Source organism: Haliaeetus albicilla, chromosome 8, assembly GCF_947461875.1.
Source record: "Haliaeetus albicilla chromosome 8, bHalAlb1.1, whole genome shotgun sequence".
NCBI lineage: Eukaryota > Metazoa > Chordata > Aves > Accipitriformes > Accipitridae > Haliaeetus > Haliaeetus albicilla.
Window position 1 is genome coordinate 40,747,429 of NC_091490.1, and position 16,854 is coordinate 40,764,282.

The window sequence follows — 16,854 nt, forward strand, 5'->3', positions numbered from 1 at the left end:
TCCCAGATGAAGGACCATGTCATCACGTAGCTCTGGGGTGGCCTTGGGGCTCAGTTCCCAGCCCAGCTGCAGCACACCTCTGCCTGTGCAAAAAAATTCCTTCCCGGCACTGCAACTGTTTTCGCCACGGAGCCGCCCGTTTGCCCTGCTCAGCCAGGAGGACTTCAAGAGCTTCAGTGGGTACGTGGCTGCTGGGATATGTGTGTGGGGGGTGAGCCCTGGTCTTCCCTCATGTTTGTCCCCAAGGGAATACATCTTTTGGGATGGGTTTGGTTTCATGGTCTAGCACACCTGTGTCCCCGCTGCTTTGCCAGGAGCTTCTGCACCGCAAGCGATGTTTTGGGGGCTGGTCTCTTGGACCGCGACTACTCCATCCCCGACCCGCAGCTGGTCAGGAGGATTGTGTCCCAGGTGGAATACTACCTCTCCGATGAGAATCTGGCCAAGGATGCTTTCCTCCTGAAACACGTCCAGAAGAACAAGATGGGTTTCGTCAGCATCAAACTGCTGACGTCTTTCAAGAAGGTAGGCAGCCCGTTGCATTGGCCAGCCGGGGTGGGAAGTGGCCTTCATGTGGAGGGTGCCTGGGTGTCTGGGTGTGCTCTGGCTGTCTGTGGTGAGGTGGACGGGGAGGTCCAGGCTCTGCTCAGGCTGTCTGTGTCCCTGCAAAGCAAAGCAGTGGTGGTGCGGAGCTGGGCCCTGCTCTCTGCCTTCCATGGGCTGCAGCAGTTCTGCAACCAGGGAGGGTGGCTGGGGAAGCAGTGAGCAGTCCTCAAAGCCAGCCCAGGGCTGGGTTCACCTCTTCTGCCTGCGGTTCCCCCAGGCTGCTTTGGCAGAGATCATCCCTTAACCAAAAAACTGCAGGGAAGCACTGGGGCTGTGATGTACAGGGAAGCTGTGGCTTGTTGCCACGGTCTGGGGGCACAGGGGACCTTCTCCTGCAAATCCTGAAGATGCTCAGGTGAAAGAGGGATATTGCCTTGCCGTGACCTCATGGGATGGGGTTGCAGGCTGCCTGGATGATGGGTTTAGGGTGGTCCCTGCCTGAGGGAGGCTCCCAGTGACGCGGTTTCACCCCTCTCTCTCGCAGGTGAAATACCTGACGCGTGACTGGCGGCTGACGCTCTACGCCCTGCAGTTCTCGGAGCTGCTGGAGGTGAACGAGGAGGGCACCAAAGTGAGGCGGCGGGTCCCCATCCCCGAATCCCTGCTGAGCATCCCCCCTAGCAAACTGCTGCTGGCCTGGGAGTTGCTGCCCCCGGAGCAGGACGTGCTGCTGCCGCTCCAGAAGAATTTCCTGGAGACCATCACGAGGATGTTCAGCCCCTTCGGAGCCATTACCTCCATCCGCATCCTGCGGCCGGGCCGCAAGCTGCCTTCGGATGTGCGGAAATACACGTCGCGCTTCCCGGAGCTGCTGAGCAAGTGCTGTGCGCTGGTGGAGTACGAGAGCCTGGAGAGCGCCCGCAGCGCCTTTGAGGACCTCGGCCGCCAGAGCCGCCTGGGTGGCGAGAGCATCAGGGTGGTCCGGCTCTGCGGGAAGGGCTCCAAGAAGAAACCCGGGGTCGAGAGGAAGGCGGCAGAGAAGCCGGCGGACCAGCCGGGTTGGAAAACGCAGGCGGTGGCCGCGACGCTCCCCTACGGCCTCGGGGACTCCCTGCTCTGCAGCTCCCCGGAGTCGAAAGGCGCCCAGGCGTTGTCACCCCTCCTCCTGTGCAAGGACCCCTCGGCACCCTCCTGGCCCGGCAGCGACTTCAAGCCTGGCGATTTCGGCAACACCTTCACCGGATCGCTCCTCACCAGGAAAGTCTTCCCTCCGCTCGGGACAGGCTTGGGCACGCCTGACCGCTACGGCCTCTGCTCCAGCCCTGAGACCACCCGTGGCTGCGGCTGGGGGAGCGGGGCGGGTGCCTGGGCGCCCTGGCCCACCAGCCCCTCTCCAGATGCCAAACCTCTTGCCGGCAATGTCCCGGCAGCGAAACGGGTGCCTGAGCCCCTCGACCTGCAGGATGCGCTGCTTCGCCTGCCCCACGGCCCCGATGGCACCAAGGGCTTTTGCAGCAGCTTTGGAAGAGGAGAGCTCATCCTCCGGCGCTGAGGCTCCTTTATGTTTGGGTTTGGGGCTTCTTCTTTTCTTTTCTTTCCTTTTTCCTCCTCCTCTTGAGCAGAAGGACTCTCGGTGGCCCCCGAGAGCTGCGGGCGGTGGCAGTGCAGCGGCTCCAGGGGCCAGTTTTGGGGCAAGGCCAGTGCTTGGGGCGAGTTGGCGTGCGGGGCGAGACGCTGAGCAGCAGCGGCACCGGCAGCTGCGCCGTGCTGACGCCGATGGGACTGCGCCTGCCCGGGGTCCGGAGCGGCTCGCGGCACCCCTGGGACTGCCCGAAGGAAGGGGCTCAGCCCCCCCCACCCCCCCGGTGCTGGGGGACCTCACCCTGCACCTTCTGCAAGGCAGACCCGGCAAGGTGAGGCTGCTTCTCGGAGGTGCCGTGGGCTGCCTTGCTCCTGGGTTGTGGAGCTGGGATGGGAAATGGGCAATAAAGAGAGATGAGCTTTCCAGGCACTTGCTGGCCGGTGCTGAGATTTTATACATTCATTTTTTTCTTCTGTTTCCCCCCTCCCCCCCCTTCACGGTCTTGCGGCTGCCCAAGGTGCAGCCAGAGAAGGGGAGGAGGGCCCCTGCCTGGCCCGCAGCTCCCTCCCTCGCCGTTCCTGGGGTGATTTGGGGTTATTTTGCTGTGTCGGTGAGGCAAAGCTGGGCTGCGGGGCTGAGCGCGGTGGGACCCGAGGAAGGGTGTGATTGTCTTGAGGCTTTGAAGGGCTTTGCAGCGAGCCCTGTCCCCGCTGGAGGGGACGCTGGTGGGGTTCAAGACGAAGGCCTTGCAGCCCTTGTTGTCGTGCGTGTCCGTGTCCCCCCCGGCCCCCAAGGTCTGTCCTTGTCCCAGGGGCTGCTTTCTGCGTGGGGCCGTGTCCGTGAGTCCTGCAGGGACCTGTCTGCCCTGGCTTCCCCACCAAAGGGCTGCTTCCCCTGGGGAAGGGGACAGGGGAGTCGTTCCCGTTCCTGTTCCCCCCCACCATTGCCTGCCCCGCTGGTGGTGACTCGGGCCTGGGGGTGGCTGGGTTCCCCTCGGGTCTCGCCAGCTCGGATCTGGGGCTCGGCGGGCCTTTTGCACCTCTTGGGGGCTGTTTCCCGGTGCCCCCCGCGCTCCCTCCCCGTCCCACACAGGCACGGAGCGGTTCTGCAGAAGGAACTTTTAATGGAAAAGACAACAGAAAAGGTCCCAACAAAGCTGCTCTAAACCCACCCTACCCCCCTCCCACCCCCTCAACCCCCCCCAACTAATCCACCCCCCTCCCCTCCCACCTCCCACTCCCCCCATCTCCATCTCAACCCCATCTGATCCCCCCCTCCCACCCCCCACTCCCCCATCTCCATCTCACCCCTGTCTGATCCCGCCCTCCCACCCCCCACTCCCCCATCTCCATCTCACCCCCGTCTGATCCCCCCTCACACCCCCATGTCGTCTGCCAGAGCCCTGCGCTTGCTGGGTGGCATTGGCAAGGAGCTCTGCGCCTGCCTCTTCCTCGGCTGCTCTGCCGCGGCAGCCGGGGATGGTGGCAGGTCCATCCCCGCATCCCCCCGTGGCTCCTGGGGCTCCATCCCGACGCTGTTAAATATGTCGAGGCTCAGCATGGTGTCGCTGAGCTCGGGGATGCAGGAGTCGAGGGTGAGCAGCTCGTCCGGCAGCGACCAAGGGCTGAAGTCCCAGTCGGGGGTGGCTGCGCCGGTGCCCTCGGTGTCCCCAGGCACGGGGCTGCTGCTGGGAGCGTCCTGGCTGGCCCCCACCGTGTCCAGGGAGCACCCAAGGAGCCCGAGGGCCTCTTCCAGAAGCTCCCGGTCAGGCACTGCAAGGTGGTCTGCAATGTCCCCCGGGGCTTGGGTGTGAGGGGTAGCGCAGGGGCTGGGGGGGACGTCGCTGGCTGGTGGGACGTCGCTGCCCAGGGGTGCCCCCGCAGGGGTGGCCGTGCCGGAGGTGTCTACCTCTACCAACTGCCCGTCGACGTACTGGTAGCCAGGGATGGATGTCAGCAGCACGGGGCAGGCTGGGGCCACCCCTGTCCCCTCTCCGCTGGTGCCCCCAGGGTGGCCAGGCACAGGGCTGCTGCTGGGAGCGTCCTGGCTGGCCCCCACCGTGTCCGTGGAGCACCCAAAGAGTCTGAGGGCCTCTTCAAGAGGCACCTCCTCGGACACGGTGAGGTCGCCTGCCGTGTCCCCCAGGGCTTGGCTGTGGGGGGCAGCGGATGGGCTGGAGGGGACATCGCTGCCCGGGGGGATGTCACTGCCTGGGGGTGCCCCTGCAGGGGTGGCCGTGCCGGAGGTGTTGATCTTCTCCGACTGCCCCTCGATGTGCTGGTAGCTGGGGCTGCATGTCGGCAGCACTGGGCAGGCTGGGGCCACCCCTGTCCCCTCTCCGCTGGTGTCCCTGGGGTGCCCAGGCGCAGGGCTGCTGCTGGGACCACCCTGGCTGGCCCCCACCGCGTCCGTGGAGCACCCGAAGAGTCTGAGGGCCTCCTGCAGAAGCATCTCCTCAGACACTTCGAGATCTCCTGCAGTGTCCCCAAGGTCTTGGTTGGGGGGGGCAGCGGAGGGGCTGGGGGGGACGTCGCTGCCCGTGGGGACGTTGCTGCCTGGGGGTGCCCCTGCAGGGGTGGCCATGCCGGAGGTGTCGATCATCAGCAACTGCCCCTGGATGTGCTGGTAGGTGGGCACGGCCATGGGCAGCGCCGTAGGGGCTGTGGCCACTGCTCTTGCCTGATATTGGTAGGGGGCAAGGTACTGTGGGTGGCCCTGGGGGGTCCCCGGGGCTGCCCAGGCCAGGGTGGCCCCGCAGCCCCAGGGCCCCCCCAGGGCAGCCCCTGGCAGAGAAGCGGCGCCTTGGCTGAGCGTGGCACTGGCTGGTGGAGGCAGGTTGGTGGCTGTCCACTGGATGTGGTAGAGCCAGGGGTCGAAGGGGCAGCCCCACGGAGCCATCTGCAGACCTGTGTGGGTGAGAGGGAGCCGTGCTGGGCCGGGGGGACTCTCTGGGGGCACCCACCGAGCCAGCCCCCATGGCCGACATCCCCCAGCTCTGCGCCAGGCGCGTGGGGAGCTGGTGTGTGGGGGGATCCTGACAGGGGGAGCTGCTGTGCCGGTGGGACAGGGTCGCACTTTGGGGAGGAGACTCCCTTCTAGGAGGTGAAACGGGAGAGAAATTCCCAGAGATATTTGGGGAGTTCTCTGCAGATTGGCTTGAGTGGGCACACATCACCCAGGCGAGGGCAAGGGTGCTCCCGCGGGCTTGCTGAACGCCCGTGCGAAAACCGCGGGGGGGACGGGTGTGACGGGGATGCCAAAGGTGCCAGAACAGACTGGGGTGCCATACCTGCTGGTGGTGCCTGGGGGGCCTGGGGTACCCCCCATGCAAGGAAGGGCTGCACCTGCCCGGGCAGATGGTACAGGTTGGCTGAGCCTACGAGAGAGAGAGAGGAGCCATGGCCGGCGGTGAGCTCCGCTCTTGCCCCCACGAGCATCCCTGGGCTGTGGGGCTCAGGGCTGGTCCCTACCTGGAGGGTAGAAGGTTTCGGGGAGCACAAAAGCCTGAAAACGCTGGGGCGCCGGGGGGCCCCAGGGCCCACGCGGTGGGAGCTGCCGTGGTGGCTGCGCCATGGTCCCTTCTGGCTGTTGGCTACTAAGGACTCTTTGGCGTCTCCCAGGAAGGAATGCGGGGGCTCCCTGTGTTCCGCGCCCCCCCCCAAGAGCCTCCCCAGCTCCTCCTGGGAAGGGAAAGGGTTAAGGGAGGCCATGGTGCCCCCAAGGCCTACAGGCGGCTCTCAGGCTGTGGGTACAGATACTCTTGGCTTTCAACAGTGTTTTTCCAGTGGGGGAAAAAGAACAAGTTGATTTGGCCGAGCCGAGAGGGGACCAAGCCGAGGCCTCCTTGTGGCAGGTGGCAAACGCATTTGTGAGTATTGGCCGTGCTTCTGTTCGCTGCATTGGCTGGAGTGACGCAGAAATAGGAGAAAGGACTTTGAGGGCGCGAAGGAAGGTCAGGCGGTGTCACTCGGTGGCGTGCTTTCCCCCAGCCCTGGCTCCAGGAGTGCTGCCAGGGCTTTTAGTCGCCCGGTCGGAGAAGCAGCAGCTCTGGATCCCCCTCGGAGGGGGCCGCGCTTGCCCCGGGTGCGTGACACCCAGGAGGAGACAGTACCCGCCGCCGCGTGCTCCCAGAAAAGGCCTGGATTCTGCACAGCGTCCGATGAGGAGAGGCTGGGGCTGTTTGTGCTCCGCAGGGATGGGGTTAGTCCCTCCCCTCCTCCTTCTTGGAGGATTTGGCGCTCCCAAGGACACCCTCGGTAGGAACGCGGGCCTCTCGCTCCCGCTGTGGGAAGGGTGTGTGGCCTGGGGGAGTCGGGACAACCGCCGTGAACCGGAGGCCCAGATCTCTCCCGGCCTGTATCCTGTTAATGAAAGAGATTGCGCTCTGTTCGCGAGGCACCTCTGGCTGCCAGATTGTAACTCGTGGCAGGGACCGATGCCGGGGCCGTGAAGGCAACCGCGCTCGTGAAAACATAAAACTGGATTTCATTTCAGAGCGCAGCTGAGCAACCCCGCTCCTCAACACTCCGCCATCTGCACCGACCGTTGCGGCTGGGACCGGGCGGTGCTGCACATCCCAAAGGCCACCAGCTCACACCTGTGTCCCCGCTGCTTTGCCAGGAGCTTCTGCGCTGCGAGCGATGTTTTGGGGGCTGATCTCTTGGACTGCGACCACTGCGTCCCCGACCCGCAGCTGGTCAGGAGGATTGTGTCCCAGGTGGAATTCTAGCTCTCTGACGAGAACCTGGCCAAGGATGCTTTCCTCCTGAAACGTGTCGCGAAGAACAAGATGGGCTTCGTCAGCGTCAAACTGCTGCCGTCCTTCAAGAAGGTAGGCAGCCCGTTGCGTTGGCCAGCCAGGGCGGGAAGTGGCCTTCACGTGGAGGATGCCTGGGTGTTGTGAGAGACTGAAAGAGTTACTGTCTCAAACGTTGTGGTGGGGCAAGTTCTGCTTGAGGACAAAGCCTGCACGGCAAGGAACCAAGGGGAGAAGCCCATCAGCTCAGACATCAGCAACAGGAGGGGGAGGGCGTGCTGGAGGCTGCCCAGCTCCCTGTTCTGATACAAAGACCAAACAACGGCCATGTCTGCAGGCAAGGAGAAGTTACTCCCCAAACGACCCCCAAGCCCAAAGGCTCACAAGCTGCTCATTAACCTGAGGAGTTGGGGTGCCCGCCCGAAGGAGGGGCAAGGATGATAAAAGGACGCAAACTGAAGCCCCGGGCGTGCGAGCCCACCGGGACTGGACCCCTGGGCTGACTGGACACCTTGGCTGACTGAACCAACGCTGGACCCAGGACCGGTGAAATCTTTCTCTCTTCCTTTCTCTCCCTCTGTCTTCTTCTCTCTTTCCTTTTCCACAATCCCTACACCTCATCCGTTTCAAGATATAAACCGTTGACCAAGTCCGAGACTAAGAGTGGATCCAGCCGCCCCTGGGCCCTTCTCTGAGGAGGAGTCTAGAAAGCCAGGGGGTCTGCTCGGAACCTCGTGACTCAACGGGAGGGATCTCCTTACGATACCGAAAAGCCGGTCGAAGAAACTCTCTAAGAGTCGTTTTGGAGTTTTAGAAAGCAGGCATTCTTTATTGCAGCGCTGGATGCACGGGGCATAGTTCCACCTCGCGTGCATGCCACAGCCTCAGCACAAACACGTTATTTAGAATAACAAATGGCATATGAATCAGATTAGTATACATGTACATAAAAATGATTGCAACTGATTATCTTAGTACTGCCTACACCCGATCACGCGCAATGAAGGATCCATTTGAGTCGAAGGGCTGCTTTTGCGACCACCGACCCATTTGAAGTTCTTGTTGGCTGTCCGTGAAGTCTTGATTCTTGTCCTTTGCTCTTGAAGCTTAACGCAGCTTCAATCACATGTGGCCAGTTTCAACATTGTTCTCATCGAGCGTACAGGAACATCTAGTCCGAAGAGCAAAGAACTGCAAAACTTCTGAGTAACTACCTCTACTAGTTAACGGCTTGGCTATACTTTTGTCTATTGCTTCAATCATAGCCTTAGGATAAGAAATCTAACAATTCTTTACCAAATCTCACTTTTACAGTCACCTAGCAGCCAACCAGTTTCCACGGCTGGTCCAAAACACTAAAACCATCAAAATATTTAGACATACCGTACAGAATGCATGGGAATATGCTATCACTGATTCCCTGAATTGATGTCTGTGGTTACAGGGTTTACAGAAGGAGTCTTATGCCAGTTCCTGTGGTGAGAAACCCTGCCCCCTACTTCCACGCCTCCCCAGTTCAGTTCGCTTCTGTCATAACTACAATCTTTACCCGGTGGTTTGGTGTCGTTTCACCCGAATTTAGCCCGAGGGAATTTCGCCTTAAACGCGACTCCCTGGTCTGTCCAGTGTGGGTCGTGACCGGTGTCTGGGTGTGCTCTGGCTGTCTGCGGTGAGGTGGACGGGGAGGTCCAGGCTCTGCTCAGGCTGTCTGTGTCCCTGCAAAGCAAAGCACTCGCTGGTGGTGCAGAGCTGGGCCCTGCTCTCTGCCTTCCATGGGCTGCGGCAGTTCTCCAACCAGGGAGGGTGGCTGGGGAAGCGGTGAACAGTTGGTTGCCTCAAAGCCAGCCCAGGGCTGGCTTCAGCTCTTCTGCCCACGGTTCCCCCAGGCTGCTTTGGGAGAGGAGAGCTCGTCCTCCGGCGCTGAGGCTCCTTGACGTCTGGGTTTGGGGCTTTTCCTTTTCTTTTCTTTCCTTTTTCCTCCTCCTCTCGAGCAGAAGGACTCTCGGTGGCCCCCGAGAGCTGCGGGCGGTGGCGGTGCAGCGGCTCCAGGGGCCAGTTTTGGGGCAAGGCCAGTGCTTGGGGCGAGTTGGCGTGCGGGGCGAGACGCTGAGCAGCAGCGGCACCGGCAGCTGCGCCGTGCTGACGCCGACGGGACTGCGCCTGCCCGGGGTCCGGAGCGGCTCGCGGCACCCCTGGGACTGCCCGAAGGAAGGGGCTCAGCCCCCCCCACCCCCCCGGTGCTGGGGGACCTCACCCTGCACCTTCTGCAAGGCAGACCCGGCAAGGTGAGGCTGCTTCTCGGAGGTGCCGTGGGCTGCCTTGCTCCTGGGTTGTGGAGCTGGGATGGGAAATGGGCAATAAGGAGAGATGAGCTTTCCAGGCACTTGCTGGCCGGTGCTGAGATTTGAGAGATGCGTTGTTTTCCCCCCTTCCCCGTCTTGCGGCTACCCAAGGTGCAGCCAGAGAAGGGGAGGAGGGCCCCTGCCTGGCCCGCAGCTCCCTCCCTCGCCGTTCCTGGGGTGATTTGGGGTTATTTTGCTGTGTCGGTGAGGCAAAGCTGGGCTGCGGGGCTGAGCGCGGTGGGACCCGAGGAAGGGTGTGATTGTCTTGAGGCTTTGAAGGGCTTTGCAGCGAGCCCTGTCCCCGCTGGAGGGGACGCTGGTGGGGTTCAAGACGAAGGCCTTGCAGCCCTTGTTGTCGTGCGTGTCCGTGTCCCCCCCGGCCCCCAAGGTCTGTCCTTGTCCCAGGGGCTGCTTTCTGCGTGGGGCCGTGTCCGTGAGTCCTGCAGGGACCTGTCTGCCCTGGCTTCCCCACCAAAGGGCTGCTTCCCCTGGGGAAGGGGACAGGGGAGTCGTTCCCGTTCCTGTTCCCCCCCACCATTGCCTGCCCCGCTGGTGGTGACTCGGGCCTGGGGGTGGCTGGGTTCCCCTCGGGTCTCGCCAGCTCGGATCTGGGGCTCGGCGGGCCTTTTGCACCTCTTGGGGGCTGTTTCCCGGTGCCCCCCGCGCTCCCTCCCCGTCCCACACAGGCACGGAGCGGTTCTGCAGAAGGAACTTTTAATGGAAAAGACAACAGAAAAGGTCCCAACAAAGCTGCTCTAAACCCACCCTACCCCCCTCCCACCCCCTCAACCCCCCCCAACTAATCCACCCCCCTCCCCTCCCACCTCCCACTCCCCCCATCTCCATCTCAACCCCATCTGATCCCCCCCTCCCACCCCCCACTCCCCCATCTCCATCTCACCCCTGTCTGATCCCGCCCTCCCACCCCCCACTCCCCCATCTCCATCTCACCCCCGTCTGATCCCCCCTCACACCCCCATGTCGTCTGCCAGAGCCCTGCGCTTGCTGGGTGGCATTGGCAAGGAGCTCTGCGCCTGCCTCTTCCTCGGCTGCTCTGCCGCGGCAGACGGGGATGGTGGCAGGTCCATCCCCGCATCCCCCCGTGGCTCCTGGGGCTCCATCCCGACGCTGTGGAACGTGTCGAGGCTCAGCGTGGTGTCGCTGAGCTCGGGGATGCAGGAGTCGAGGGTGAGCAGCTCGTCCGGCAGCGACCAAGGGCTGAAGTCCCAGTCGGGGGTGGCTGCGCCGGTGCCCTCGGTGTCCCCAGGCACGGGGCTGCTGCTGGGAGCGTCCTGGCTGGCCCCCACCGTGTCCAGGGAGCACCCAAGGAGCCCGAGGGCCTCTTCCAGAAGCTCCCGGTCAGGCACTGCAAGGTGGTCTGCAATGTCCCCCGGGGCTTGGGTGTGAGGGGTAGCGCAGGGGCTGGGGGGGACGTCGCTGGCTGGTGGGACGTCGCTGCCCAGGGGTGCCCCCGCAGGGGTGGCCGTGCCGGAGGTGTCTACCTCTACCAACTGCCCGTCGACGTACTGGTAGCCAGGGATGGATGTCAGCAGCACGGGGCAGGCTGGGGCCACCCCTGTCCCCTCTCCGCTGGTGCCCCCAGGGTGGCCAGGCACGGGGCTGCTGCTGGGAGCGTCCTGGCTGGCCCCCACCGTGTCCGTGGAGCACCCAAAGAGTCTGAGGGCCTCTTCAAGAGGCACCTCCTCGGACACGGTGAGGTCGCCTGCCGTGTCCCCCAGGGCTTGGCTGTGGGGGGCAGCGGATGGGCTGGAGGGGACATCGCTGCCCGGGGGGATGTCACTGCCTGGGGGTGCCCCTGCAGGGGTGGCCGTGCCGGAGGTGTTGATCTTCTCCGACTGCCCCTCGATGTGCTGGTAGCTGGGGCTGCATGTCGGCAGCACTGGGCAGGCTGGGGCCACCCCTGTCCCCTCTCCGCTGGTGTCCCTGGGGTGCCCAGGCGCAGGGCTGCTGCTGGGACCACCCTGGCTGGCCCCCACCGCGTCCGTGGAGCACCCGAAGAGTCTGAGGGCCTCCTGCAGAAGCATCTCCTCAGACACTTCGAGATCTCCTGCAGTGTCCCCAAGGTCTTGGTTGGGGGGGGCAGCGGAGGGGCTGGGGGGGACGTCGCTGCCCGTGGGGACGTTGCTGCCTGGGGGTGCCCCTGCAGGGGTGGCCATGCCGGAGGTGTCGATCATCAGCAACTGCCCCTGGATGTGCTGGTAGGTGGGCACGGCCATGGGCAGCGCCGTAGGGGCTGTGGCCACTGCTCTTGCCTGATATTGGTAGGGGGCAAGGTACTGTGGGTGGCCCTGGGGGGTCCCCGGGGCTGCCCAGGCCAGGGTGGCCCCGCAGCCCCAGGGCCCCCCCAGGGCAGCCCCTGGCAGAGAAGCGGCGCCTTGGCTGAGCGTGGCACTGGCTGGTGGAGGCAGGTTGGTGGCTGTCCACTGGATGTGGTAGAGCCAGGGGTCGAAGGGGCAGCCCCACGGAGCCATCTGCAGACCTGTGTGGGTGAGAGGGAGCCGTGCTGGGCCGGGGGGACTCTCTGGGGGCACCCACCGAGCCAGCCCCCATGGCCGACATCCCCCAGCTCTGCGCCAGGCGCGTGGGGAGCTGGTGTGCGGGGGGATCCTGACAGGGGGAGCTGCTGTGCCGGTGGGACAGGGTTGCACTTTGGGGAGGAGACTCCCTTCTAGGAGGTGAAACGGGAGAGAAATTCCCAGAGATATTTGGGGAGTTCTCTGCAGATTGGCTTGAGTGGGCACACATCACCCAGGCGAGGGCAAGGGTGCTCCCGCGGGCTTGCTGAACGCCCGTGCGAAAACCGCGGGGGGGACGGGTGTGACGGGGATGCCAAAGGTGCCAGAACAGACTGGGGTGCCATACCTGCTGGTGGTGCCTGGGGGGCCTGGGGTACCCCCCATGCAAGGAAGGGCTGCACCTGCCCGGGCAGATGGTACAGGTTGGCTGAGCCTACGAGAGAGAGAGAGGAGCCATGGCCGGCGGTGAGCTCCGCTCTTGCCCCCACGAGCATCCCTGGGCTGTGGGGCTCAGGGCTGGTCCCTACCTGGAGGGTAGAAGGTTTCGGGGAGCACAAAAGCCTGAAAACGCTGGGGCGCCGGGGGGCCCCAGGGCCCACGCGGTGGGAGCTGCCGTGGTGGCTGCGCCATGGTCCCTTCTGGCTGTTGGCTACTAAGGACTCTTTGGCGTCTCCCAGGAAGGAATGCGGGGGCTCCCTGTGTTCCGCACCCCCCCCCAAGAGCCTCCCCAGCTCCTCCTGGGAAGGGAAAGGGTTAAGGGAGGCCATGGTGCCCCCAAGGCCTACAGGCGGCTCTCAGGCTGTGGGTACAGATACTCTTGGCTTTCAACAGTGTTTTTCCAGTGGGGGAAAAAGAACAAGTTGATTTGGCCGAGCCGAGAGGGGACCAAGCCGAGGCCTCCTTGTGGCAGGTGGCAAACGCATTTGTGAGTATTGGCCGTGCTTCTGTTCGCTGCATTGGCTGGAGTGACGCAGAAATAGGAGAAAGGACTTTGAGGGCGCGAAGGAAGGTCAGGCGGTGTCACTCGGTGGCGTGCTTTCCCCCAGCCCTGGCTCCAGGAGTGCTGCCAGGGCTTTTAGTCGCCCGGTCGGAGAAGCAGCAGCTCTGGATCCCCCTCGGAGGGGGCCGCGCTTGCCCCGGGTGCGTGACACCCAGGAGGAGACAGTACCCGCCGCCGCGTGCTCCCAGAAAAGGCCTGGATTCTGCACAGCGTCCGATGAGGAGAGGCTGGGGCTGTTTGTGCTCCGCAGGGATGGGGTTAGTCCCTCCCCTCCTCCTTCTTGGAGGATTTGGCGCTCCCAAGGACACCCTCGGTAGGAACGCGGGCCTCTCGCTCCCGCTGTGGGAAGGGTGTGTGGCCTGGGGGAGTCGGGACAACCGCCGTGAACCGGAGGCCCAGATCTCTCCCGGCCTGTATCCTGTTAATGAAAGAGATTGCGCTCTGTTCGCGAGGCACCTCTGGCTGCCAGATTGTAACTCGTGGCAGGGACCGATGCCGGGGCCGTGAAGGCAACCGCGCTCGTGAAAACATAAAACTGGATTTCATTTCAGAGCGCAGCTGAGCAACCCCGCTCCTCAACACTCCGCCATCTGCACCGACCGTTGCGGCTGGGACCGGGCGGTGCTGCACATCCCAAAGGCCACCAGCTCACACCTGTGTCCCCGCTGCTTTGCCAGGAGCTTCTGCGCTGCGAGCGATGTTTTGGGGGCTGATCTCTTGGACTGCGACCACTGCGTCCCCGACCCGCAGCTGGTCAGGAGGATTGTGTCCCAGGTGGAATTCTAGCTCTCTGACGAGAACCTGGCCAAGGATGCTTTCCTCCTGAAACGTGTCGCGAAGAACAAGATGGGCTTCGTCAGCGTCAAACTGCTGCCGTCCTTCAAGAAGGTAGGCAGCCCGTTGCGTTGGCCAGCCAGGGCGGGAAGTGGCCTTCACGTGGAGGATGCCTGGGTGTTGTGAGAGACTGAAAGAGTTACTGTCTCAAACGTTGTGGTGGGGCAAGTTCTGCTTGAGGACAAAGCCTGCACGGCAAGGAACCAAGGGGAGAAGCCCATCAGCTCAGACATCAGCAACAGGAGGGGGAGGGCGTGCTGGAGGCTGCCCAGCTCCCTGTTCTGATACAAAGACCAAACAACGGCCATGTCTGCAGGCAAGGAGAAGTTACTCCCCAAACGACCCCCAAGCCCAAAGGCTCACAAGCTGCTCATTAACCTGAGGAGTTGGGGTGCCCGCCCGAAGGAGGGGCAAGGATGATAAAAGGACGCAAACTGAAGCCCCGGGCGTGCGAGCCCACCGGGACTGGACCCCTGGGCTGACTGGACACCTTGGCTGACTGAACCAACGCTGGACCCAGGACCGGTGAAATCTTTCTCTCTTCCTTTCTCTCCCTCTGTCTTCTTCTCTCTTTCCTTTTCCACAATCCCTACACCTCATCCGTTTCAAGATATAAACCGTTGACCAAGTCCGAGACTAAGAGTGGATCCAGCCGCCCCTGGGCCCTTCTCTGAGGAGGAGTCTAGAAAGCCAGGGGGTCTGCTCGGAACCTCGTGACTCAACGGGAGGGATCTCCTTACGATACCGAAAAGCCGGTCGAAGAAACTCTCTAAGAGTCGTTTTGGAGTTTTAGAAAGCAGGCATTCTTTATTGCAGCGCTGGATGCACGGGGCATAGTTCCACCTCGCGTGCATGCCACAGCCTCAGCACAAACACGTTATTTAGAATAACAAATGGCATATGAATCAGATTAGTATACATGTACATAAAAATGATTGCAACTGATTATCTTAGTACTGCCTACACCCGATCACGCGCAATGAAGGATCCATTTGAGTCGAAGGGCTGCTTTTGCGACCACCGACCCATTTGAAGTTCTTGTTGGCTGTCCGTGAAGTCTTGATTCTTGTCCTTTGCTCTTGAAGCTTAACGCAGCTTCAATCACATGTGGCCAGTTTCAACATTGTTCTCATCGAGCGTACAGGAACATCTAGTCCGAAGAGCAAAGAACTGCAAAACTTCTGAGTAACTACCTCTACTAGTTAACGGCTTGGCTATACTTTTGTCTATTGCTTCAATCATAGCCTTAGGATAAGAAATCTAACAATTCTTTACCAAATCTCACTTTTACAGTCACCTAGCAGCCAACCAGTTTCCACGGCTGGTCCAAAACACTAAAACCATCAAAATATTTAGACATACCGTACAGAATGCATGGGAATATGCTATCACTGATTCCCTGAATTGATGTCTGTGGTTACAGGGTTTACAGAAGGAGTCTTATGCCAGTTCCTGTGGTGAGAAACCCTGCCCCCTACTTCCACGCCTCCCCAGTTCAGTTCGCTTCTGTCATAACTACAATCTTTACCCGGTGGTTTGGTGTCGTTTCACCCGAATTTAGCCCGAGGGAATTTCGCCTTAAACGCGACTCCCTGGTCTGTCCAGTGTGGGTCGTGACCGGTGTCTGGGTGTGCTCTGGCTGTCTGCGGTGAGGTGGACGGGGAGGTCCAGGCTCTGCTCAGGCTGTCTGTGTCCCTGCAAAGCAAAGCACTCGCTGGTGGTGCAGAGCTGGGCCCTGCTCTCTGCCTTCCATGGGCTGTGGCAGTTCTCCAACCAGGGAGGGTGGCTGGGGAAGCGGTGAACAGTTGGTTGCCTCAAAGCCAGCCCAGGGCTGGCTTCAGCTCTTCTGCCCACGGTTCCCCCAGGCTGCTTTGGGAGAGGAGAGCTCGTCCTCCGGCGCTGAGGCTCCTTGACGTCTGGGTTTGGGGCTTTTCCTTTTCTTTTCTTTCCTTTTTCCTCCTCCTCTCGAGCAGAAGGACTCTCGGTGGCCCCCGAGAGCTGCGGGCGGTGGCGGTGCAGCGGCTCCAGGGGCCAGTTTTGGGGCAAGGCCAGTGCTTGGGGCGAGTTGGCGTGCGGGGCGAGACGCTGAGCAGCAGCGGCACCGGCAGCTGCGCCGTGCTGACGCCGACGGGACTGCGCCTGCCCGGGGTCCGGAGCGGCTCGCGGCACCCCTGGGACTGCCCGAAGGAAGGGGCTCAGCCCCCCCCACCCCCCCGGTGCTGGGGGACCTCACCCTGCACCTTCTGCAAGGCAGACCCGGCAAGGTGAGGCTGCTTCTCGGAGGTGCCGTGGGCTGCCTTGCTCCTGGGTTGTGGAGCTGGGATGGGAAATGGGCAATAAGGAGAGATGAGCTTTCCAGGCACTTGCTGGCCGGTGCTGAGATTTGAGAGATGCGTTGTTTTCCCCCCTTCCCCGTCTTGCGGCTACCCAAGGTGCAGCCAGAGAAGGGGAGGAGGGCCCCTGCCTGGCCCGCAGCTCCCTCCCTCGCCGTTCCTGGGGTGATTTGGGGTTATTTTGCTGTGTCGGTGAGGCAAAGCTGGGCTGCGGGGCTGAGCGCGGTGGGACCCGAGGAAGGGTGTGATTGTCTTGAGGCTTTGAAGGGCTTTGCAGCGAGCCCTGTCCCCGCTGGAGGGGACGCTGGTGGGGTTCAAGACGAAGGCCTTGCAGCCCTTGTTGTCGTGCGTGTCCGTGTCCCCCCCGGCCCCCAAGGTCTGTCCTTGTCCCAGGGGCTGCTTTCTGCGTGGGGCCGTGTCCGTGAGTCCTGCAGGGACCTGTCTGCCCTGGCTTCCCCACCAAAGGGCTGCTTCCCCTGGGGAAGGGGACAGGGGAGTCGTTCCCGTTCCTGTTCCCCCCCACCATTGCCTGCCCCGCTGGTGGTGACTCGGGCCTGGGGGTGGCTGGGTTCCCCTCGGGTCTCGCCAGCTCGGATCTGGGGCTCGGCGGGCCTTTTGCACCTCTTGGGGGCTGTTTCCCGGTGCCCCCCGCGCTCCCTCCCCGTCCCACACAGGCACGGAGCGGTTCTGCAGAAGGAACTTTTAATGGAAAAGACAACAGAAAAGGTCCCAACAAAGCTGCTCTAAACCCACCCTACCCCCCTCCCACCCCCTCAACCCCCCCCAACTAATCCACCCCCCTCCCCTCCCACCTCCCACTCCCCCCATCTCCATCTCAACCCCATCTGATCCCCCCCTCCCACCCCCCACTCCCCCATCTCCATCTCACCCCTGTCTGATCCCGCCCTCCCACCCCCCACTCCC

The 16,854-nt window shown here is 62.7% G+C and overlaps 1 protein-coding gene across 1 annotated transcript; it reads left to right on the forward strand.

Annotated features, from left to right (window-relative positions):
* On the forward strand, positions 1 to 2,305 carry LOC138686314 (la-related protein 6-like). Its single transcript, XM_069788356.1, has 3 exons — positions 1 to 180; positions 315 to 525; positions 1,091 to 2,305. The coding sequence occupies exons 1-3, from the start codon at positions 17 to 19 to the stop codon at positions 2,096 to 2,098; spliced, it is 1,383 nt and encodes a 460-aa protein (XP_069644457.1). The 5' UTR covers positions 1 to 16; the 3' UTR covers positions 2,099 to 2,305.
* The last annotated feature ends 14,549 nt before the right edge of the window (positions 2,306 to 16,854 follow it).

Bases quoted from the DNA above. Each gene is read 5' to 3' on its own strand.
- LOC138686314 (XM_069788356.1), top strand. From the start codon at position 17: ATGTCATCACGTAGCTCTGGGGTGGCCTTGGGGCTCAGTTCCCAGCCC. The intron at 181-314 runs GTACGTGGCTGC...CTGCTTTGCCAG, and splicing joins GACTTCAAGAGCTTCAGTGG to GAGCTTCTGCACCGCAAGCG. The intron at 526-1,090 runs GTAGGCAGCCCG...TCTCTCTCGCAG, and splicing joins TGCTGACGTCTTTCAAGAAG to GTGAAATACCTGACGCGTGA.